Genomic DNA, 23,912 nt, shown 5'->3' with positions numbered 1-23,912 from the left:
AAAAATAAGAGAGCAAAGGGCTATTCATATCTGCCACGAGGCAAAGGTCGAGGGAAGAGACAGCAACACGCAGCTCCTTCCCAGGAACAGAAGCCCTCCCCGGCTTCTACAAAAGCCTCAGCATGACACTGGGGCTTCTCAAGCGGACTCGGGGACGGTGGGCGGTCGTCTCAAAAATTACAGCGCGCAGTGGGCTCACTCGCAGGTAGATCCCTGGATCCTGCAGATAATATCTCAAGGGTACAGGTTGGAATTAGAGACGGATCCACCTCGCCGTTTCCTGAAGTCTGCTTTACCAACGTCCCCCTCCGAAAGGGAGACGGTTTTGGAAGCCATTCACAAGCTGTACTCTCAGCAGGTGATAGTCAAGGTACCTCTTCTACAACAAGGGAAGGGGTATTATTCCACTCTTTTTGTGGTACCGAAGCCGGATGGCTCGGTAAGGCCTATTCTAAATCTGAAGTCCTTGAACCTGTACATAAAGAAGTTCAAGTTCAAAATGGAGTCACTCAGAGCAGTGATAGCGAACCTGGAAGAGGGGGACTTTATGGTATCCTTGGACATCAAGGATGCGTATCTCCACGTTCCAATTTACCCCTCACACCAGGGGTACCTCAGGTTCGTTGTACAAAACTGTCACTATCAGTTTCAGACGCTGCCGTTCGGATTGTCCACGGCACCTCGGATCTTTACAAAGGTAATGGCCGAGATGATGATTCTTCTTCGAAGAAAAGGCGTATTAATTATCCCATACTTGGACGATCTCCTAATAAGGGCGAGGTCCAGAGAACAGCTAGAGATGGGATTAGCACTGTCTCAAGAAGTGCTAAAACAGCACGGGTGGATTCTGAATATTCCAAAATCCCAGTTAATGCCGACAACTCGTCTGCTGTTCCTAGGGATGATTCTGGACACGGTTCAGAAAAAGGTTTTTCTCCCGGAGGAAAAAGCCAAGGAGTTATCCGAGCTTGTCAGGAACCTCCTAAAACCAGGAAAGGTGTCTGTACATCAATGCACAAGAGTCCTGGGAAAAATGGTGGCTTCTTACGAAGAAATTCCATTCGGCAGATTCCACGCAAGAATTTTCCAAAGGGATCTGTTGGACAAATGGTCAGGGTCGCATCTTCAGATGCACCTACGGATAACCCTGTCTCCAAGGACAAGGGTGTCTCTTCTGTGGTGGTTGCAGAGTCCTCATCTATTGGAGGGCCGCAGATTCGGCATACAGGATTGGATCCTGGTGACCACGGACGCCAGCCTGAGAGGCTGGGGAGCAGTCACACAAGGAAGAAACTTCCAGGGAGTATGGACGAGCCTGGAAACGTCTCTTCACATAAACATTCTGGAACTAAGAGCAATATACAATGCTCTAAGCCAGGCAGAACCTCTGCTTCAGGGAAAACCGGTGTTGATCCAGTCGGACAACATCACGGCAGTCGCCCATGTGAACAGACAGGGCGGCACAAGAAGCAGGAGTGCAATGGCAGAAGCTGCAAGGATTCTTCGCTGGGCAGAGAATCATGTGATAGCACTGTCAGCAGTGTTCATCCCGGGAGTGGACAACTGGGAAGCAGACTTCCTCAGCAGACACGATCTTCACCCGGGAGAGTGGGGACTTCATCCAGAAGTCTTCCACATGCTGGTAACCCGTTGGGAAAGACCAATGGTGGACATGATGGCATCTCGCCTCAACAAAAAACTGGACAGGTATTGCGCCAGGTCAAGAGATCCGCAGGCAATAGCTGTGGACGCGCTGGTAACGCCTTGGGTGTACCAGTCGGTGTATGTGTTTCCTCCTCTGCCTCTCATACCAAAAGTATTGAGAATTATACGGCAAAGAGGCGTAAGAACGATACTAGTGGTTCCGGATTGGCCAAGAAGGACTTGGTACCCGGAACTTCAAGAGATGATCACGGAAGATCCGTGGCCTCTACCTCTAAGGAGGGACTTGCTTCAGCAGGGTCCCTGTCTGTTTCAAGACTTACCGCGGCTGCGTTTGACGGCATGGCGGTTGAACGCCGGATCCTAATGGAAAAAGGCATGCCGGAAGAAGTCATTCCTACTTTGATTAAAGCAAGGAAAGAAGTAACCGTGCAACATTATCACCGAATTTGGCGAAAATATGTTGCGTGGTGCGAAGATCGGAGTGCTCCGACGGAGGAATTTCAACTGGGTCGATTCCTACATTTCCTGCAATCAGGATTGTCTATGGGTCTCAAATTGGGATCTATTAAGGTTCAAATTTCGGCCCTGTCGATTTTCTTTCAAAAAGAATTGGCTTCAGTCCCTGAAGTCCAGACCTTTGTTAAGGGAGTGCTGCATATACAGCCCCCTGTGGTGCCTCCAGTGGCACCGTGGGATCTCAATGTAGTTTTGGATTTTCTAAAATCTCATTGGTTTGAACCACTAAATAAGGTGGATTTGAAATATCTCACTTGGAAAGTGACCATGCTTCTAGCCCTGGCTTCTGCCAGGAGAGTGTCAGAATTGGCAGCTTTATCTTACAAAAGCCCATATCTGATTTTCCATTCGGACAGGGCAGAACTGCGGACTCGTCCGCATTTTCTCCCTAAGGTGGTGTCAGCATTTCATCTGAACCAGCCTATTGTAGTGCCTGCGGCTACAAGTGACTTGGAGGACTCCAAGTTACTGGACGTTGTCAGAGCATTAAAAATATATATTGCAAGAACAGCTGGAGTCAGAAAATCTGACTCGTTGTTTATATTGTATGCACCCAACAAGATGGGTGCTCCTGCGTCTAAGCAGACGATTGCTCGTTGGATCTGTAGCACAATCCAACTGGCACATTCTGTGGCAGGCCTGCCACAGCCTAAATCTGTAAAGGCCCACTCCACAAGGAAGGTGGGCTCATCTTGGGCGGCTGCCCGAGGGGTCTCGGCATTACAACTTTGCCGAGCAGCTACGTGGTCAGGGGAGAACACGTTTGTAAAATTTTACAAATTTGATACTCTGGCTAAGGAGGACCTGGAGTTCTCTCATTCGGTGCTGCAGAGTCATCCGCACTCTCCCGCCCGTTTGGGAGCTTTGGTATAATCCCCATGGTCCTTTCAGGAACCCCAGCATCCACTAGGACGATAGAGAAAATAAGATTTTACTTACCGATAAATCTATTTCTCGGAGTCCGTAGTGGATGCTGGGCGCCCATCCCAAGTGCGGATTATCTGCATAAATTGTACATAGTTATTGTTAACTTATTCGGGTTATTGTTGTAGGAAGCCATCTTTCAGAGGCTCCGCTGTTATCATACTGTTAACTGGGTTTAGATCACAAGTTGTACGGTGTGATTGGTGTGGCTGGTATGAGTCTTACCCGGGATTCAAAATCCTCCCTTATTGTGTACGCTCGTCCGGGCACAGTACCTAACTGGAGTCTGGAGGAGGGTCATAGGGGGAGGAGCCAGTGCACACCACCTGATCGGAAAAAGCTTTACTTTTTGTGCCCTGTCTCCTGCGGAGCCGCTATTCCCCCATGGTCCTTTCAGGAACCCCAGCATCCACTACGGACTCCGAGAAATAGATTTATCGGTAAGTAAAATCTTATTTTTTACAGCATTGAAATGTAAATGATTTTAATTGTAGGTAGTATAGGGTAGCCCTTGTGGGACGTGTCAGACTGGGATACAAGTGTCCACCACACTGTGGATCATTAGGGACACCAATGCTGGCTCAAAATGACTGATATTCAATTACCAAACATTAAATGTTGACTCATATAACATAATATAAGCTAATACACAGTACCATATTGTTTTACAGTGTTCTACTATAATTTCATGATTTACAGAAAGGTGTTAATTAAAAAGGTACTAGTGGTGCCCAACATTTGCAGTACTCTGGTAGATTGCCTGGCTACAGTATGTTAATGAACAGGTAGAGTCTGTATGCTCTAATGTCTTACAATTACAGGGCAGGATGAACCAACCTGTTGCGGTACTTCCTGCCACACATCGCGCCGACACTGATCGCATGTGTACGATCAGAGCTATCCTTCGTGGTGCGCATCGGCTTCTGGACTTCCGGGACTGTGACCCAGGAGTCAATCTGCGCAGACCAACTGAGGCAGTGGGGGATGCCACATTGCGGAAGAAGCCCCATCGACTTCTACAGGGTAACGCCAGCAAAAGCTGGCGTTACCCTGCGCGTTGGTGACCCGGTGGTTTTTACAGCATTTTCATTTTAGAACATCCCGTCCATAGTCTACAAAATCAACATGATTTATATGTGATGAATAAGACTAGATGCAGCATCACCAGAATTGTATGAATTTGCATAAAATCCTTATATGATGATCGCTTAATCCATATTAGACACAATCACTTGTGCATGAATAACTTTCAGAAGTAATGTCAGATTTGTGGATGTAGCTTGTGTATTATCACAATGTGTATGCTCCTACGCACCTATGGGTGTTTCTGAGATGTGCACAGCCCATTGCAGCGGAAGGGGCATAAGTAACTACATGGTATAAGGGCATTTGCATATAGGCTACGTTTGGAGAGGGCTTGCCAACAGAAGTGTGGGCTATCACCGAAGTCTGTAAGCATAATTACGCATATTTTAGACACACTGGGGGGAATTCAAATGTTTGAAAAGTTGGTTGGGTGTCTGTTTTTATCTGTCTATTAGATAGGAAAAAACAGACACCCAACTGACTTTTCAAACAATTGAGTATCTCCCATTGAGCGATATTCAGACCTTTTCACCCCCTTAAACACCTGTTCTGTTTCTGCTGATGGGAGTAGTATAATCATTTCAGCTCGCTACTCCTCGGGTAGCGAGGCGCCCAACCCTTTATGCAGCGAAACCTGATTTCTGTGGCTGAGATATGCATGATAATGGGTATCACTTTAGCACTAATGATAGGGATGGACTAAGTGAAACATCCGTGAAACCAAGAGTCCAGATGGGGCCAGTCCAATGGCAGAGAACTCATTGCGTATAATATTTACTATAAGTTCTGTGCGCTAAATGTGGAAGAGATTATGGCCAATGTGTGTTCTACTCTAAATAAGCCCCTAAAGGTCCCCACTTCCATAGCAATCCTTGATCAGTGTTACGTATCATTTTATAGATTTAGCATAACAATGTCTTTAGCCTTTTTTGGAGGGTCTAATATACCGTTTGTAGGCTTAATTTCTCTAACGTCCTAGTGGATGCTGGGGACTCCGTCAGGACCATGGGGAATAGCGGCTCCGCAGGAGACAGGGCACAAAAGCAAGCTTTTAGGATCACATGGTGTGTACTGGCTCCTCCCCCTATGACCCTCCTCCAAGCCTCAGTTAGGTTTTTGTGCCCGTCCGAGAAGGGTGCAATCTAGGTGGCTCTCTTAAAGAGTTGCTTAGAAAAAGTTTTTAGGTTCTTTATTTTCAGTGAGTCCTGCTGGCAACAGGCTCACTGCATCGAGGGACTTAGGGGAGAGAATTTCAACTCACCTGCGTGCAGGATGGATTGGATTCTTAGGCTACTGGACACCATTAGCTTCAGAGGGAGTCGGAACACAGGTCTCGCCCTGGGGTTCGTCCCGGAGCCGCGCCGCCGACCCCCTTGCAGATGCTGAAGATTGAAGAGGTCCGGAACCAGGCGGCAGAAGACTTTTCAGTCTTCCTCAGGTAGCGCACAGCACTGCAGCTGTGCGCCATTGTCTGTCAGCACACTTCCCACAGCGATCACGGAGGGTGCAGGGTGCGGGGGGGGGCGCCCTGGCAGCAATGTAGAATACCTGTATGGCGAAAAATACATCACATATAGCCCTTGAGGCTATATGGATGTATTTAACCCCTGCCAGACTTCACAATCTCCGGAGAAGAAGCCCGCCGAAAAGGGGGCGGGGCCTATTCTCCTCAGCACACAGCGCCATTTTCCCTCACAGAAAGGCTGAGGGGAAGGCTCCCAGGCTCTCCCCTGCACTGCACTACAGAAACAGGGTTAAAACAGAGAGGGGGGGCACTGATTTGGCGATATACATATATATTAAATGCTATATGGGAGGAACACTTATATAAGGGTTGTCCCTGTATAATTATAGCATTTTGGTGTGTGCTGGCAAACTCTCCCTCTGTCTCCCCAAAGGGCTAGTGGGTCCTGTCCTCTATCAGAGCATTCCCTATGTGTGTGCTGTATGTCGGTACGTGTGTGTCGACATGTATGAGGAAAATGTTGGTGAGGAGGCGGAGCAAATTGCCTGTAATGGTGATGTCACTCTCTAGGGAGTCGACACCGGAATGGATGGCTTACTTATGGAATTACGTGGTAATGTCAACACGCTGCAAGTGGGTTGACGACATGAGACGGCCGGCGAACAAATTAGTACCGGTCCAGGCGTCTCAGACACCGTCAGGGGCTTGTAAAAATGCCCATTTACCTCAGTCGGTCGACATAGACCCAGACACGGACACTGATTTCAGTGTCGACGGTGAAGAAACAAACGTATTTTCCTTTAGGGCCACACGTTAAGGGCAATGAAGGAGGTGTTACATATTTCTGATACTCCAAGTACCACAAAGAAGGGTATTATGTGTGAGGTGAAAAAACTACCTGTAGTTTTTCCTGAATCAGATAAATTAAATGAAGTGTGTGATGATGCGTGGGTTTCCCCCGATAGAAAATTATTGGCGGTATACCCTTTCCCGCCAGAAGTTAAGGCGCATTGGGAAACACCCCTCAGGGTGGATAAGGCGCTCACATGCTTATCAGAAAAATATCCTAAAAAGTATACACACACATGCTGGTGTTATACTGTGACCAGCGATCGCCTCAGCCTGGATGTGCAGAGCTGAGGTGGCTTGGTCGGATTCCCTGACTAAAAATATTGATACCCTTGACAGGGACAGTATTTTATTGACTATAGAGCATTTAAAGGATGCATTTCTATATATACGAGATGCGCAGAGGGATATTTGCACTCTGGCATCAAGAGTAAATGCGATGTCCATATCTGCAAGAAGATGTTTATGGACACGACAGTGGTCAGGGGATGCAGATTCCAAACGGCACAAAGATGTATTGCCGTATAAAAGGGGAGGAGTTATTTGGGGTCGGTCCATGGGACCTGGTGGCCACGGCAACTGCTGGAAGATCCACCGTTTTTTACCCTAAGTCACATCTCTGCAGAAAAAGACACCGTCTTTTCAGCCTCAGTCTTTTCGTCCCTATAAGATATCTGCCCAGGGATAGAGGAAAGGGAAGAAGACTGCAGCAGGCAGCCCATTCCCAGTAACAGAAGCCCTCCACCGCTTCTACTAAGTTCTCAGCATGACGCTGGGACCGTACAGGACCCCTGGATCCTACAAGTAGTATCAAAGGGGCACAGTTTGGAATGTCGAGGCGTTTCCCCCCTCGCAGGTTCCTGTAGTCTGCTGTACCAATGTCCCCCTCCGACAGGGAGGCAGTATTGAAAACAATTCACAAGCTGTATTCCCAGCAGGTGATAATAAAATTACCCCTCCTACAACAAGGAAAGGGGTATTGTTCCACACTATAGGGTGGTACTGAAGCCAGAAGGCTAGGTGAGACCGATTCTAAATCTGAAAAATTTGAACACTTACAAGGGTTCAAATCCAGATGGAGTCACTCAGAGCAGTGATAGCGAACTGGGAACAAGGGGACTATATGGTGTCCCGGGACATCAGGGATGCTTACCTCCATGTCCCAAAATTTGCTTTTCTCACCAAGGGTACCTCAGGTTCGTGGTACAGAACTGTCACTATCAGTTTCAGACGATGCCGTTGGAGTGTCCAAGGCACCCCGGGTCTTTACCAAGGTAATGACCGAAATGAGGATTCGTCTTCAAAGAAAATGGACGACCTCCTGATAAGAACAAGGTCCAGAGAACAGTTGGAGGTCGGAGTAGCACTATCTCAAGTAGTTCTACGACAGCACGGGTGGATTCTAAATATTCCAAAACCGCAGTTGTTCCGACGACACGTCTGCTGGTCCTAGGGATGATTCTGGACACAGTCCAGGAAAAGGGTGTTTCTCCCAGAGGAGAAAGCCAGGGAGTTATCCGAGCTAATCGGGATCCTCCTAAAACCAGGAAAAGTGTCAGTGCATCATTGCACAAGAGTCCTGGTAAAAAATGGTGGCTTATTACGAAGCGCTTCCATTCGGCAGATTTCACGCAAGAACTCTTCAGTGGGATCTGCTGGACAAATGGTCCGGATCGCATCTTCAGATGCATCAGCGGATAACCCTATATCCAAGGACAAGGGTGTCTCTCCTGTGGTGATTACAGAGTGCTCATCTTCTAGAGGGCCGCAGATTCGGCATTCAGGATTGGATGCTGGTATCCACGGAGGCCAGCCTGAGAGGCTGGGGAGCAGTCACACAGGGAAAAAATTTCCAGGGAGTGTGATCAAGTCTGGAGAATTCTCTCCACATAAATATACTGGAGCTAAGAGCAAATTTGTAATGCTATAAGCTTAGCAAGGCCTCTGCTTCAAGGTCAGCCGGTATTGATCCAGTGGGATAACATCACGGCAGTCGCCCACGTAAACAGATAGGGCGGCACAAGAAGCAGGAGGGCAGTGGTCAAAACTGCAAGGATTTTTCGCTAGACGGAAAATCATGTGATAGCACTGTCAGCAGTGTTCATTCCGGGAGTGGACGACTGGGAAGCAGACTTCCTCAGCAGGCACGACCTCCACCCGGGAGAGTGGGAACTTCATCGGGAAGTTTTCCGCATGATTGTGAACCGTTGGGAAAGACCAAAGGTGGAAATGATGGCGTCCCGCCCGAACAAAAAACGGGACAGGTATTGCGCCAGGTCACGAGACCTTCAGGCGATAGCTGTGGACGTCCTGGTAACACCGTGGGTGTAACAGTCGGTGTATGTGTTCCCTCTTCTGCTTCTCATAACCAAGGTATTGAGAATTATAAGACGTAGAGGAGTAAGAACTATACTCGTGGCTCCGGATTGGCCAAGAGGGACTTGGTACCCGGAACTTCAAGAGATGCTCACAGAGGACTAATGGCCTCGGGAGCTAAGATGGGATTTGCTTTCAGCAAGAACCATGTCTGTTCCAAGAGGAACCGTGGCATCTGCCTCTAAGAAAGGACCTGCTCCAGCAGGGACCTTGTCTGTTCCAAGACTTACCGCGACTGCGTTTGACGGCATGGCGGTTGAACGCCGGATCCTAAGGGAAAAGGCATTCCGGAAGAGGTCATACCTACCCTGGTCAAAGCCAGGAAGGAGGTGACCGCACAACGTTATCACCACATGTGGTGAAAATATGTTGCGTGGGTGAGGCCAGGAAGGCCCCACGAAAAAATTTCAATTAGGTCGATTTCTGCACTTCCTGAAAACAGGAGTGTCTATGAGCCTCAAATTGGGGTCCATTAAGGTTCAAGTTTCGGCCCTGTAGATTTTCTTCCAGAAAAAATTGGCTTCAATTCCTGAAGTCCAGACGTTTGTCGAGGGAGTATTGCATATACAGCCCCTTGTGTGCCTCCAGTGGCACCGTGGGATCTCAACGTAGTGTTGGGATTCCTCAAATCATATTGGTTTGAACCGATCAAATCTGTGGATTTGAAATATCTCACATGGAAAGGGACCATGTTGTGGCCCTGGCCTCGGCCAGGCGATTGTCAGAATTGGGGGCTTTGTCTTAAAAAAAAAAAAAAAAAAAAAGCTCATATTTGTTTTTCCATTCGGACAGGGCAGAACTGCGGACTCGTCCCCAGTTTCTTCCTAAGGTGGTGTCAGCGTTTCGCCTGAAACAACATATTGTGGTGCCTGCGGCTACTAGGGACTTGGAGGACTACAAGTTGCTAGACGTTGTCGGGGCCCAAAAAAAAAAAATATATATATATATATATATATATATATATATATTTCCAGGACGGCTGGAGTCAGAAAGTCTGACTTGCTGTTTATATTGTATGCACCCCAAAAGATGGGTGCTCCTGCTTCTAAGCAGACTATTGCTCGTTGGATTTGTAGTACAATTCAGCTTGCACAGTCTGTGGCAGGCCTGCCACAGCCAAAATCTGTCAATGCCCATTCCACAAGGAAGGTGGGCTCATCTTGGGCGGATGCCCGAGGGGGTCTCGGCTTTAAAATTTTGCCGAGCAGCTACGTGGTCAGGGGGGAACACGTTTGTAAAATTCTACAAATTTGATACCCTGGCTGAGGAGGACCTGGAGTTCTCTCATTCGGTGCTGCAGAGTCACCCGCACTCTCCCGCCCGTTTGGGAGCTTTGGTATAATCCCCATGGTCCTGACGGAGTCCCCAGCATCCACTAGGACGTTAGAGAAAATAAGATTTTACTTACCGATAAATCTATTTCTCGTAGTCCGTAGTGGATGCTGGGCGCCCATCCCAAGTGCGGATCGTCTGCATTACTTGTACATAGTTATTGTTACAAAAATCGGGTTATTATTGTTGTGAGCCATCTTTTTTAGAGGCTACTTCATTGTTATCATACTGTTAACTGGGTTCAGATCACAAGTTGTACGGTGTGATTGGTGTGGCTGGTTTGGGTCTTACCCGGGATTCAAGATCCTTCCTTATTGTGTACGCTCGTCCGGGCACAGTACCTAACTGAGGCTTGGAGGAGGGTCATGGGGGAGGAGCCAGTACACACCATGTGATCCTAAAAGCTTGCTTTTGTGCCCTGTCTCCTGCGGAGCCGCTATTCCCCATGGTCCTGACGGAGTCCCCAGCATCCACTACGGACTACGAGAAATAGATTTATCGGTAAGTAAAATCTTATTAAAAGGTATGAATCCCATCAGAAAATGGCCATACTTCATTTTATTGCTTTGGAAAATACTTTCCATCTTTACAGTTAATTATGTCAAATCATTTTAATGAATCCAAATAATGGAAAGGAAACAAAAAGGAAACTTTAATGCTCAAGCGGAAATACACCACCACCCTGTGGTTTGCCCGGAGTATGAAGTGTGGAGTTGTTTTTGTCATGGCAATATGTCTAAAGAGTGTTGCAAACTTTTGTCTTGTTCTAAAGTAATAATGGAAAATTCAGAGCACCAAGATACAATTATTTGTAATAATAATGCATTGAGACAATCATATTAATCCTTATGTCAAGGTATGATTTATTAAATCACTGGTAAACAAATATATATATCATGGCGTGTCAACTAAGACAGTGTTTATTATTTTACTGACTACAGTAGCATCAGAAGGTAGGCTTCAACAAGACTACATACATTTAAGTTGAGAATGTTATAGTAGCAGAAAGAAAATAGAAACAACTATTCTGTACCTACTTCATTGACCCTTGAAGCATACACATGGAGCCCTTTAGTAGCACTTATCTGAATACCTGACATTTAATGCTACTTATCAAAGTGTTTTGTTTTTTTATATAATTGAATTTTTCCCCAGTAGCTTAAGCTAACTAATTGTATTTTTACATTTCACTGCTCTCTTTCTACAGTATGCTAAGATGGAGCTCTCATCTATTGGAGATACTTGTGTACACATCTATAGATGTACAGCATATTTGTAAGCTTTTGAAATGTAACTTAAATTCAGATGATTAATACATAGAAAACAATTGCAGGCAAATTGAAATTCAAATCACGCAACGGTACATTTAGATCACATTTCACTTATTTTAGCTATAAACTAGTTATTTTGTTAAATATATATACTGTATGGTAAGTTTTCATCAATTTATTATTATTATTATTATTATTATTATTATTATTATTCTGAATTCACACATTTACTGTTTTGTTTAGGTAAATATCACATTGTTGGATATAAATGATAATGCCCCTCAATGGAAGGATGAACCTTACCTTATTAACCTGGTAGAGATGACCCCACCGGATTCAGATGTCACTACGGTAGGTTGTAAATGGTGCAGAAGGACTTGACTTGCAGGTTTTAATTGTCTACTTTTTGGTAGGACTTTCTTTCTTTTAACCACTTAACTTTTCTTTATTTAGTAAAGTTTTTAAAAAATATTTTATTTATAACAAAATATCCGTACAGGGCGGTTTGTGGTTTGCACCACCCCCATTCCCACCCCGTGTCTATAAGCCCCAACTGTTTAGTGCCACCCCCACCCATGTGGGTCACTTTTAAAAATATATTCTACCCTCCAGCCAAAAATAAATACTTTTTTTGTTGGGCAGCATATACTCCTTCCTACCCACCCCCAGTGCCATAAGATGACCTCTCACTGTTCCATCCCCATCATAACCCCGCCCCCTCACCTTATTGCAGAGCGCAGCGGAGTGTGGGTTGGGGAGACTGATCATCAGTCCCAGCTGTGACTAATCTCTGCACACACAGAGATCAGCATAGTTGTGCTAGAACTTTAAGTTCTGGCGCATGCTCGCACAGCATTCTGGGACGTGATTTCGGAAGTGATGTCAAGAATCACAGACCATAACATCACTCCCTGGAAGCTACAGCAGGTAGAGGAAGTCTATTCTACACTAGTGCAGAACAGATTTCCTCCATAAAAGATGCGGAAAACAGCGGGGAAGCACCAACATATGGGGCACGACCTGATCAGGTAATGTACTCTTGGCTGTGGAATGAACCTATATGTTTATGCCAGTTAAGCGGTTAAATCCAAATGCCATTGTTTTTTTCCTCTCCTATTGTTTTGCTTGTGTATTATTATGGACAGTTTGTCTATTTATTATTACCAGTTATTTATATAACGCACACATATTCCGCAGCGCTTTACAGAGAATATTTGACCATTCACATCAGTCCCTGCCCCAGTGGAGCTTACAATCTATATTCCCTATCACATGTACTCACATACACAATCACACTAGGGTTAATTTTGTTAAGAGCCAATTAGCCTACCAGTATATTTTTGGAATGTGGGAGGAAACCGGAGTACCGGAGGAAACCCACGCAAGTACATGGAGAATATACAAACTCCGCACAGTTTGGGCCATAGTGGGAATCAAACCCGTGACCTCAGTGTTGTGAGGCAGTAATGCTAACCGTTACCCCATCCGTACTACACCATATAATTATTAGAAGCTTTGGGATATCTCACTTTTATTCAATCTAATGTATTACTTGAATATAGCTACATGCAAATAAAATGTGTCACAGTTATCTTGATCATAGCCTCTTTAGTAGTTGAGGGATGGAGTTGAGAACTACTGGTTTAGACTGAAGCTTGGGAACTGCTAAATGCAACATGTTTCCCAGGGCTTCTTTGTTTCTCCCCTAGTCCCAGCTGAAATCCGGAGGGTGTGAGCTGTAGGACCAATCACAAGCCTCAATCAAGAATTAGAGGAGTGTATTTGGAACTCCTAGTCATAAGTACTGTCCATTTTTGACTCTCATTTTTTTTGAGGGGGCAGTTACTGTAAGACCTTGATTTTGGAAGCATATTTGTTTAAATGTATATTTTATTATTATGTACATTATCTATGAAAAAAAACAGGCAAAATTCGAAAAAATACATGTTTCTATTTCTCCCGTACAGTAGTTACTTTATAGCAAGTAGAGAAACCCCTTAAAGTGAACCCAAAATATAGTCTACAAGGGGAGATGTATCAAACCCCTGCGAGAGATACAGTGCAGAAGTTTCCCATAACCAATCAGCTTCTGACTTTCATTTATTGAAATTGTGGGGCATGGGACTGACCAAATAGTGGCTCAAACCCCCCCCCCCCCCTTCCCAGTCTCAAGCTATGCTGACACGCTCATTTACCTACAGTGTGGATAGTGAGCGCATGGCTCCAGAGGACTCTCTATCTTACTTTCCTGTCCGACTTCGGTGGTGTCTGGCTCTCCCTACTGTGACAGGCAGCACTGTGTCAGTTCCATCCCAACGGGTGAGCAGCTAGCATGGAAAATGCTGCTACAGAGTGATTTGGCGGAGGGTCAGGAGGGCGGCTGCTACCTCCTCCCTGTCTGCAGAAGCAGAGTGTAACTGGGTGCTGGTTGGAAGGCCAGCCCTGGAGGTGTTGCAGGCTCCATAGCAACCTCACCCCCTGCACCCATGGTAGGAGCCACGGATGCGCTCCCTTCTCTGTCAGGGTCTGATACTCCAGTCCCGGCTGTTTCCCCCTGATGGCAGCCCTGATTATGTATATTTATTGTATGGGATTTCTGCTGATAAAATAGGGTGTGGACCAAAGTCTGAGTTGGTAATATGGTATTATGGCACTGTGAGATAGAGATAACGTGACTTGATTTTTCTTTTTCTTTTTTACTTAGCATTAATGGCCAATTTATTACAGTGAAAACCCTATTGTGGGTCTATAGTTCCCAGCTAGACAATCAAGTGGAACAGCAATAACATGCTGAAGGCAGTAAGGTTCTATGCGTAACACATTTCTATTTAATGTTGAAAGGCTTTTTAATATCTTTTTTGTTCGATTTATTTTAATATATTTGTTTTTAAAATGTATTTTTTTTTTTTTTTAAGTGGAACTGAAAACGCAGATGTGCACGTTTCTACAGATTCTGGCCTGGCATAGTGGTGCCAATATTTCCGGGGCACATTAATATCATTCGGCTACTCTGGTGTCCTTTTTTGGGTACTTTAAATTACAGCAATGAGGGATTTTATTTTCACTGTGGAGCTGAAACAATCGGCTCACAAGCATTGGCAGAATCGGAGGCTGTCAGTGACAGTCCAGGTGAAGTCTGTAATTAACCAACCTATCACAGAGGCGGAATCTCCTATTACATGTCCCCCACAGGTCATTGGAGTTACTGGAAGGGGTGATAACATTCTGTGAAGAGGGAGCCTATATATGGATGATTTGTACACAGTTATAAACACCAGCTTCAACAGTCCCTGGTCTTTCGCCATTTACTTGTATGTATGTATGTATGTATGTATGTATGTATGCCCACCGATATGGAGATGTCGGTTCTCTCGAAGGGTTTATCTTTTGTCAGGACTCCCAGGCAATCAGTATTCGACTTTGAGATTGAATTATACCGATTTCATAGATCTTTTAGACTTAAGGATTTTTTTGCTTAACAGATCAAACCTCTTGATAAATATGGAGGTTTCAAACCTAAGAGTACTTTCGATCCTCCAAGTACGAATGCGGCCATTGAGACGTTTGTGAATCTTGTCAAAAGGGATACTCTACCGAATATTGAGAGACAAAAAATCTCATACTATAATTTATCCAAGGATGAAAATGTAGCTCTTATGTCGTTAAAAAACAATACCAATATCATTATACGCCCCTCTGATAAGGGGCGAGGTATTGTCCTCCAGAACAGGAGTGACTATATACAGGAAATCACTAGACAGTTGTCTGACACGAAATGCTACAGATCTTTGACCTATGATCCTACTTATTCCTATAAAAAAGAGATTGACGCTGTTCTAAATCTAGGTGTTCTCAATAATTGGATAGATGAACCTACAGCCCAATTCCTTACCCAAGCACATCCTAGGATGCCTCTTATCTATGTTTTGCCTAAGATTCACAAGACATTGGTCAACCCGCATGGTAGGCCAATAATTTCTTCCTGTGGTTCTTTGTGCCAACCCCTCTCCCAGTATATAGATTTCTGGCTACAACCAGTGGTACAGAGTACACAATACTATCTGAAAGATACCACTGACTTCATTAATAAATTGGAAAAACTTGATGCTTTACTTTTGAACAGTCTTCTAGTTACCCGTGACATAACAAGTTTGTATACCAACATAGACCATGAAGGCAGTGTTGATGCAGTCAGGAGTTTGGTAGCTACCAGTCCACACTATGGAGGTCCTAGTGTTGAATTTCTTTTGTTATTGTTGGATATTGTATTGCGTAAAAATTATTTTTTATTTGAAAATTCGTATTATTTACAGCTTTGTGGCACTGTGATGGAGTCTAACATGGCCCCATCGTATGCCAATTTATATATGCATCTTTATGAGTTACAACACATTATGGCTGATCCGTTTTTTTCTGGATTTATATTTTTTCATGTATGTTACATTGATGACCTCTTCATGGTGTGGACTGGTGGTGACGAACTCCTGACCAAGTTCATAGACTCTCTTAATAGCCTGGATACCAAAATTTGTTTTACATTATCTTTCAGCATGACCACAGTGAACTACCTTGATGTCTGTGTACAGAGGGATGGTAGTAAACTGTTAACTAGGTTATTCAAAAAGGCAACCGACAAAAACACACTTCTACGTGCGGATAGTTTCCATCTGACTCCGCTAAAACGTGGACTTCCTTTCTCACAACTGTTACGAGTTGTGAGGGTTACCTTAAATGTGGATGAGTTGCCACAAGCGCTTTGAGAAATGGTGACCCGCTTTCTTCAAAGGGGGTATATGCACAACGAGATCAATGAGGCCATTGATAAATGCATGAGCGTCCAATGGAAGGACACTTTGAGCGAGAAAGACAAACTGGTAAAACCTGAACGTATGATTTTTACCACCACATATTCTACAGCCTCACGCCATATACATGACACGATTCTTAGGCATTGGCACATTATCCAAGCTGACGACACCCTGGGTGAAAGTTGCTGAGATAAACCGCTGTTTTGCTACAAGAGAAGTAGCAACATCAAAGATATTGTAGCTGCATCGGATGTTGGTCCGATTAAATCTAAAACTTGGCTGCAACCAAAAATGGGGGTATTCAGATGCCATGGGTGTACCAACTTTAAATTTTTGATTCTGGGTGATTCTTTTCTTGATCACAACAATAAGAAATATCAAATACGTCATCATTTGGATTGTGATAGCCGATATGTGGTTTATATGATAAGGTGTCCTTATAACCTGCTGTATGTAGGTAAGACAATTCGAGCTTTAAAAGAGAGGATTGCCATGCATCATTCCTCTATTAAGAAAGCATGTACCAAATGGGATCTGAGCACCACACCGGTGGCAAGACATTTTGTATCCCAGGGGCATACACTTCAGGATTTTAAGTGTATGCCAATAGACTGCATTCCCTCCTGAGGCGTGGTGGTGACCGAAATAAACAGAGATAACTAAAGGATGCCCATGCTATAGTCCGAGGCCATGAGTGGTCAAGTGATAAAAGTACAGCACCCAGTATTCCCAGACCGTCTCCAGAACTGGTACTGACTGGGCCCAACACTGCTTAGTTTCCAAGATCGGACGGAATTGGACGTCGTCCAGTGTGGTATGGCTGTAGAAAACACTAGAATTCCACATCAAGAGCCGGCAAATGCCTATCCGTAACAGCCCTGGATCTGTCCATACGGGACAGTTTACGCCTATTGTTTGACACCTTTTTATCAGCGACACCCAGCGGAGAGCATTCTCTTATTTGCATCTTGCATTTTGCATTGGTTATTCTTTTTGTGTATGCATTGTGCATTGTGTGATTATGTAGTATATGTTTTTTTCTCTTTCAGCGCTATATTTTACACTTTTTTATATCATGCCACGTTCCATGTCTTGTTATATACCGTGTGCATATATGCAATACAGAAAGAGGACTACTCCTGATTGGCGCTTGTCAGATAACACCCACATAAAACATTATGATTGAGCCATGATTGGTAGGAAATAAAGCATGTGTCTAGTGTTATGTGAAAACAATCTCTGTTTTAATTTAAACAAACACTTAAAATCAAAACGCATATAAAAATGGAAGTAGATAACACAGAGAATCCTACCAAGATGGTGGCCGGAGCCGCAGGTGTTATATGCAAGGTATACCCGGGAAAGATACCCTGCATAAGGCTCCGGAAGGCGAGATTTTCACCAGTGCTCTGGACTTCCAAGGACGTTTTTGGACTCAGTTTATACCACAGGGAAAATCTTGCCTTCCGGAGCCTTATGCAGGGTATCTTTCCCGGGTATACCTTGCATATAACACCTGCGGCTCCGGCCACCATCTTGGTAGGATTCTCTGTGTTATTTACTTCCATTTTATATGTGTTTTGATTTTAAGTGTTTGTTTAAATTAAAACAGAGATTGTTTTTACATAACACTAGACACATGCTTTATTTCCTACCAATCATGGCTCAATCATAATGTTTTATGTGGGTGTTATCTGACAAGCGCCAATCAGGAGTAGTCCTCTTTCTCTATTGCATATATCCATTTCTATTTTTGGGCTCAACAGGGGAGCCCTGTGACCACCCCTAGGCCAGCTAAAGTCTATACAGCGCAGTTTTTTCTACCTCAACCCCATTTTGACAATATACTGTGTGCAGCCTACACTGTCCCCGTCCCCTGTGCGGGCTCAGTGTTGTCTGTGCTGGTGTCCCCCTCCTCTCACACAGCGCACCAGAGCCGTTGCCAGGGACGGCGCCGGCTTTGTTTACATTAGCGATGACACGACGAAGCTGGAGAGCCGGGGGAGCTGCGGGCTGTGCCTGTATGTACACTTGTCGCCTTGATATGGAATAAATCTTCTTTAAAAAAAAATACAGGGCTTGTCCCGCCTCCCTCTCCTCCCATTGGATGCTGTTTTTTTGCCGTTTTGGCGCCAATTTATGTTTATATCCCTGTGCTAGACACTGCTCAGATAGCCCCTGAGGAAGACCTGTATCGGTTGAAACAGCTGTTGGGCTGTGCCTGTATGTACACTTGTCACCTTGATATGGAATAAATCTTCTTCGTTTTCTCATCTAAACCGTGAGTGCTGGCTTGTTTTGCTTTTTCCAATGAGCTGGAAAAGTGCCGTTATGTTATTTTACTGCCTTGCACCATCTATTCATTCTGTACTATGGTTTTGAGTGCTGTAATTTTTGCTCTTTTATATATATATATATATATATATATATATATACAGTATACATACATACATGTCATTGGGATATGCTGGCAGTACATAAGTAACTGTTGACTATGGCCCTCATTCCGAGTTGTTCGCTCGCTAGCTGCTTTTAGCAGCATTGCAAACGCTAGGCCGCCGCCCTCTGGGAGTGTATCTTAGCTTAGCAGAATTGCTAACGAAAGGTTAGCAGTTCTGCTATTAAATATTTCCCTGCAGTTTCTGAGTAGCTCCAGACCTACTCCTAGATTGCGATCACTGCAGCTGTTTGGTTCCTGGTTTGAGGTCACAAACACGCCCTGCGTTCGGCCAGCCACTCCCCCGTTTCCTCAGCCACTCCTGCGTTTTCGTCTGGCACGCCTGCGTTTTTTAACACACTCCCTGAAAATGCTCAGTTAACACCCAGAAACACCCACTTCATGTCAATCACTCACCGATCATCAGAGTGACTGAAAAGCGTCGCTCGGCCCTGTGTAAAATTGCATAGTTTTGTGTGAAAGTACTTAGCGTGTGCGCCCATACGCATGCGCAGAACTGCCGGTTTTTAGCCTAATCGCAATTCTGCTAAAAACAGCAGCGAGCGATCAACTCGGAATGACCACCAATAATAGTAATGGTAGTAATTTTAATAGAAAACTATTGTATTGTCTTTTTGCAAATTATCGTGTTCACTTATGGCATTTCTTACACATAATTGTAGTGATTTTATCTATCTTTATATCTGTGTATATAAAATATATAATCAAGGGTGAAATCTTGCATTGTTACTTTCTCCTTTAATCTAGTAATGTTTCTCAAGGATCTCATTGTGGAAGCATTGATTTAACACCCTTCACAGAATAATGGAAAATAAGGCAGAAATAATTCAGCTTCCTATCATGGAAAGATAAATGACATGCGAGGAGAGACGACACACTGCCACACGCTCACCACCATGTCATTTACACTGTGTCTATCAAAGCTTTGTCTTTCATCACTTTTTACTTTAAGACCTATACAATGCTGGATACACAAGGTGCATTCTTAGGATTTCTAGCTCAGAAGGTGCTAGCCTTCATATCCTTCAAGCATGTGCGGATACTGAGCATTGACACTCGGAAAACATTTCCTGTAAATAAAATGAATGCTAAAATAAATGACATAATGCTGGTGTATGAATCTGTTGCATGGGCATACTAGTAGATTGTAGAACATTGCTCCCTTTAATAATGCTTGACAACACATGTACATGAGTGGAAGTTATTAATGGTGGTAGTAGCATCTGCAGCAGTATCATGAATGACGCAGTGTTTCCAGCACTGGATAGCAGCAAGCTGTAGCACCTCTTAAGCTGAGTACAAATGGATACAATCATTATGCCAGTCCTTCGATTAACATCTGATAATGAAGGATCTGCAAAATGATTGTATCCATGTGTACGCAGTGCCAATGCAGGAGCGCAAGCCGGTAAACTGCTTACAAGCTCTTGCAACGGCTGGGAGCAAATGTTCAAATCTTGTGCCCTGTTTAATTTTTAAAGGTTTGAAAATCCAATCCCATAGATGGCCGTAGAAGCCCTGTATACACTGCTTTGTCTGCGCCATGTGTATAGTGCTCGCAGGCAGCTGAAAAGGAGGTCACGCTGAGGGAACACAGGACTGATATTTGGAAGAGTTTACTCCAATCAGCTGCCCTGTGTACCCACCTTTTTACTACACTACATACCTACCAAAGATTAACCCTTGTCTGACAGTATCACTCAAGTCTGCTGTTTAATTTCCAAAAGGAAAGGAAAGAAATAAAATACTGTAATAGTGCCTTGATACTGCTGGGAGTACATACAAAGACACTAAAATGGAAAGAGAGCGACACACGCAATTCAGTTTGCCCACTGAAATGCTCTTCTGTCACTCTTATGTACTTGTCTGTCTCTGGAATTTGTAAATATTCTATTATTGCTATTTTCCCTGTTTTTTAAAATAGAAAATATTTTTTTATGTCCTTTTTGAAAGTTCAGTGCTTGTTTTCAGTTTACAGAGTACCTTCTATGTTATTTCCAATGAAACAGATGTACCCCACGCCCTCTGTTCATGAAGTGGTTAAGATACAATACATTTTCCAACTTGCCCTGCTCATGCTCAGTGAGATTAGTAGGGGATCTGAAGTTGTAAATGACTGTTAAAAGGTAAATAATAGCTCTGATTTAGATTACCTGCCCCTAAACTTAGTGCCAGGCAAATCACCTTTTAGCTGTTTTGTGTTCTGGTTCTGTTATGCACAGACCAGGAATGGTAAGAGGAAAGATATTATATGTTAATGTAAATGTAGTAGTTAAAATTAAATAACTGTTTCCATACCTCTCAATATTTTGGAACTTTAGCCAGTCTCAACAATCTGCCCACATTGTGCTCTGATCCAATCACACCATGCTACCAAAACTGAGAAGCCACACACCCATTAATGCCCAATGTGGAGACCCAGATGCCGCAGACCAACTCATCTCAGGGTAACAAACATGACAGTATACTTTTTCCAGCTTGTTTTCTCGTCTCTCAGTATATAAGTGCAGGAAACACAGGTAAGAAGAGGAGTGTACACATTTGGTGGGGGGAAATAGATGTCTGTGTGCATGGCAGCACCTATGGGCATGTGAGAGGTGCCACCACTCAGAGCACTGTCACTGGCCCATGGCTCTTGCTTCTAGCTAGTAGGGTGCCTGGAACAGAACCCTGCAGCCAGTGTGGCACCCTGGAAAGTTGTGTGTGGGCACCTTTAAGGCTGACGTACAGTGTCTGCAGTCGGAGAAGGAGAAACGCTGGTACAGCAAGGGTTAAGGATGGACCCTGGTTCCGGTCACATGTTTCAGATGGTGAATGCGGATTAGAAAGGTGAATGCGGATTAGAAATAGGAGTCTTGGAGCAGAGGAGCCTTGTGGGAAGAAGGAGGATGAGTCTGTTGGAAGTGATTGGAGGTGCTGGACACACTGAGTGAGGAGCGGACTAGGAGCTGAGCAATGGGTGCAAACTGTGTGGTTACGCTAAGTGGTGAGAGCAGTGCTGCAGAGCAGAAGCAGAGGGGTTCTACCAGAGTGCTAAGAGCTGGGTGTGCAGGCTTGAGACATCTCAGCTGGAGACCAGATACTGCCAGGTCTACAGAAAGGCGCAGATGCCGCTGTCATCTTGTGGAGCAAGGAACCACTGAGACTGGTCCAGCTAATGAGTACCTCTACTACAGAAGTTCTGAGTGTGTATACAGAGACTATTATTGTTGCAAGCAACAGGCAAACAAAATGCCAGGCTCAAGTGTCCATTTGTCACACGCTGCGCATTGTAAATGGAAAAAGTAGTGTAATACAGCCCTTCAAAGCAGCACCTTACAAACCAGACCCTGCTTTAATATAGCTATAAAGACAAACACACTCTGTTCAAGACCAGTTGAACGACGTTTTTAGTGATTTTTAAGGTAAAAGAGACGGAGTCATTAGTGTAAGTGAAATTAAGCTGCTTTATGTCACGGCGCCGGAGCGGCGGCCGCCATGCTTACCTCTCCGTGTGCGGTGGTCTCCGAGGTGGCTTCTCTCCCAGCTGTCCCAGTGGGCACATGGCGCTGCTGCCAGCGGTTCCCCGGTCCGTGGGCGCCATCATTTCACTTTGTGAATCATGTGGGGTCGAGGGGGCCAGTGACGCAACCACTGCCTCTCCGCCAATGGGAGAGGAGCGGGAGGTTTAATAGGAGGTGCCGGGCAAAGCCCCAGCGCCTGAGTATCGTAGCTGGAAAGCTACCCCCCAGGCTCACGTATCTCAGCTACAGAGTTCCAGTGCTGTCAGCGTAAAGTGTCTCTCTCAGCTACAGAGTTCCAGTGCTTCCAGTATACAGTGTCTCTCTCAGCTAGAGTTCCAGTGCTTCCAGCATACAGTGTGTGTCTCAGCTACAGAGTTCCAGTGCTTCCAGCATACAGCGTGTCTCTCAGCTCACAGATTCCAGTGCTTCCAGCATACAGCGTGTCTCTCAGCTTACAGTCTGAAGCGCTTCCAGCTCTCATTCAGTGTTCTCCAGCATCGGTCACAAGTCATCTCTCATTCAGTGTTCTCCAGCATCGTTCACAAGTCATCCCTCACCTTTTCGTTCAGTGTTCTTCAGCATCATTCACAAGTCATCACTCATTCTGTGTTCTTCAGCATCATTCACAAGTCATCTCTCATTCAATGTTCTTCAGCATTGTTCACAAATCATCTCTCATTCAGTGTTCTTCAGCATAGTTCACAAGTCATCACTCACCTCTTCAGTGTTCTTCAACATAGTTCACAAGTCATTACTCACCTCTTCAGTGTTCTTCAGCATCGTTCACAAGTCATCACTCACCTCTTCAGTGTTCTTCAACATAGTTCACAAGTCATTACTCACCTCTTCAGTGTTCTTCAACATAGTTCACAAGTCATTACTCACCTCTTCAGTGTTCTTCAGCATCGTTCACAAGTCATCACTCACTTCTTCCTTCAGTGTTCTTCAGCACCATTCTCAAGTTATTGTTTCATTCCTCATTCAGTGCACCCAGTATCTTTCACTAACTTAAGTTATCTATTAATCCTGCATGAGGAAGATCTACATTTGGCCGTCTCTATTTTGACCCAGCTATGGTTCTACTTCCCGACCATCTGAAGAATCCCCAAGTTCTCAACTCTCTCAACCCAGGTTCGTGACACTTTGCATGGAAAGGACTGAGTTTAATTACCCAAGGAACCCTTACTACTAAGTAGGCTGCATTTATTGAGAGACACTAAGATACCTTCACTAGTTTCATCCTCTTTGCATAGACTGAGTTTTATAGTAACATTCTCGTCAACCCAGGATTCATCGTACTCACATGTGCCATCTCCCCTTATTGCAAAATTATGGCACTTCAGGAAATAAAAAGAGCTCCAAGATTATATGCCAGTGAAGATTGAAACATCCTTATTAGGGAAAGCTAGGAATATAGAAACTGTTATTGAGAATTACATCACTCTTCTTATCACCACATTATTATTGGGTTGTATTGGAATAAGTATATATCTGTGATTAGATTGATTGTCCTATTGAATTACTGATTTGTCTTTTGCATGCAATTAGCTAAAGTCAACTGTGATTTAGCAATCTTCTTTGATGCCATCTCATTCTTGTGATTGTCTTATTTTTGCCAAATAACTAATCAGAGTTCATTGTGGCTCAATAAAACTACAT

The 23,912-nt window shown here is 44.5% G+C and overlaps 1 protein-coding gene and 1 pseudogene across 7 annotated transcripts in view; one reads left to right on the top strand and one right to left on the bottom strand.

Moving 5' to 3' along the window:
* Positions 1 to 23,912, top strand: part of CDH23 (cadherin related 23) — a 1,868,204-nt gene that overhangs the window by 1,377,754 nt on the left and 466,538 nt on the right. For 5 of the 7 annotated variants that reach the window (XM_063958779.1, XM_063958778.1, XM_063958781.1 and 2 more), the window contains one exon: positions 11,728 to 11,835. In XM_063958779.1, coding sequence (XP_063814849.1) covers positions 11,728 to 11,835 — 108 coding nt within the window. Of the gene's footprint in view, positions 1 to 11,727; positions 11,836 to 14,188; positions 14,268 to 14,399; positions 14,774 to 23,912 lie in introns of those variants that run through there. The other 2 variants (XM_063958784.1, XM_063958785.1) reach the window with 2 other exon arrangements.
* On the bottom strand, positions 17,001 to 17,120 carry LOC134898372 (5S ribosomal RNA; annotated as a pseudogene).

Source organism: Pseudophryne corroboree, chromosome 3 (genome assembly GCF_028390025.1).
Source record: "Pseudophryne corroboree isolate aPseCor3 chromosome 3, aPseCor3.hap2, whole genome shotgun sequence".
NCBI classification, from domain to species: Eukaryota; Metazoa; Chordata; class Amphibia; order Anura; family Myobatrachidae; genus Pseudophryne; species Pseudophryne corroboree.
This window is presented reverse-complemented; position numbering and strand designations above follow the sequence as displayed.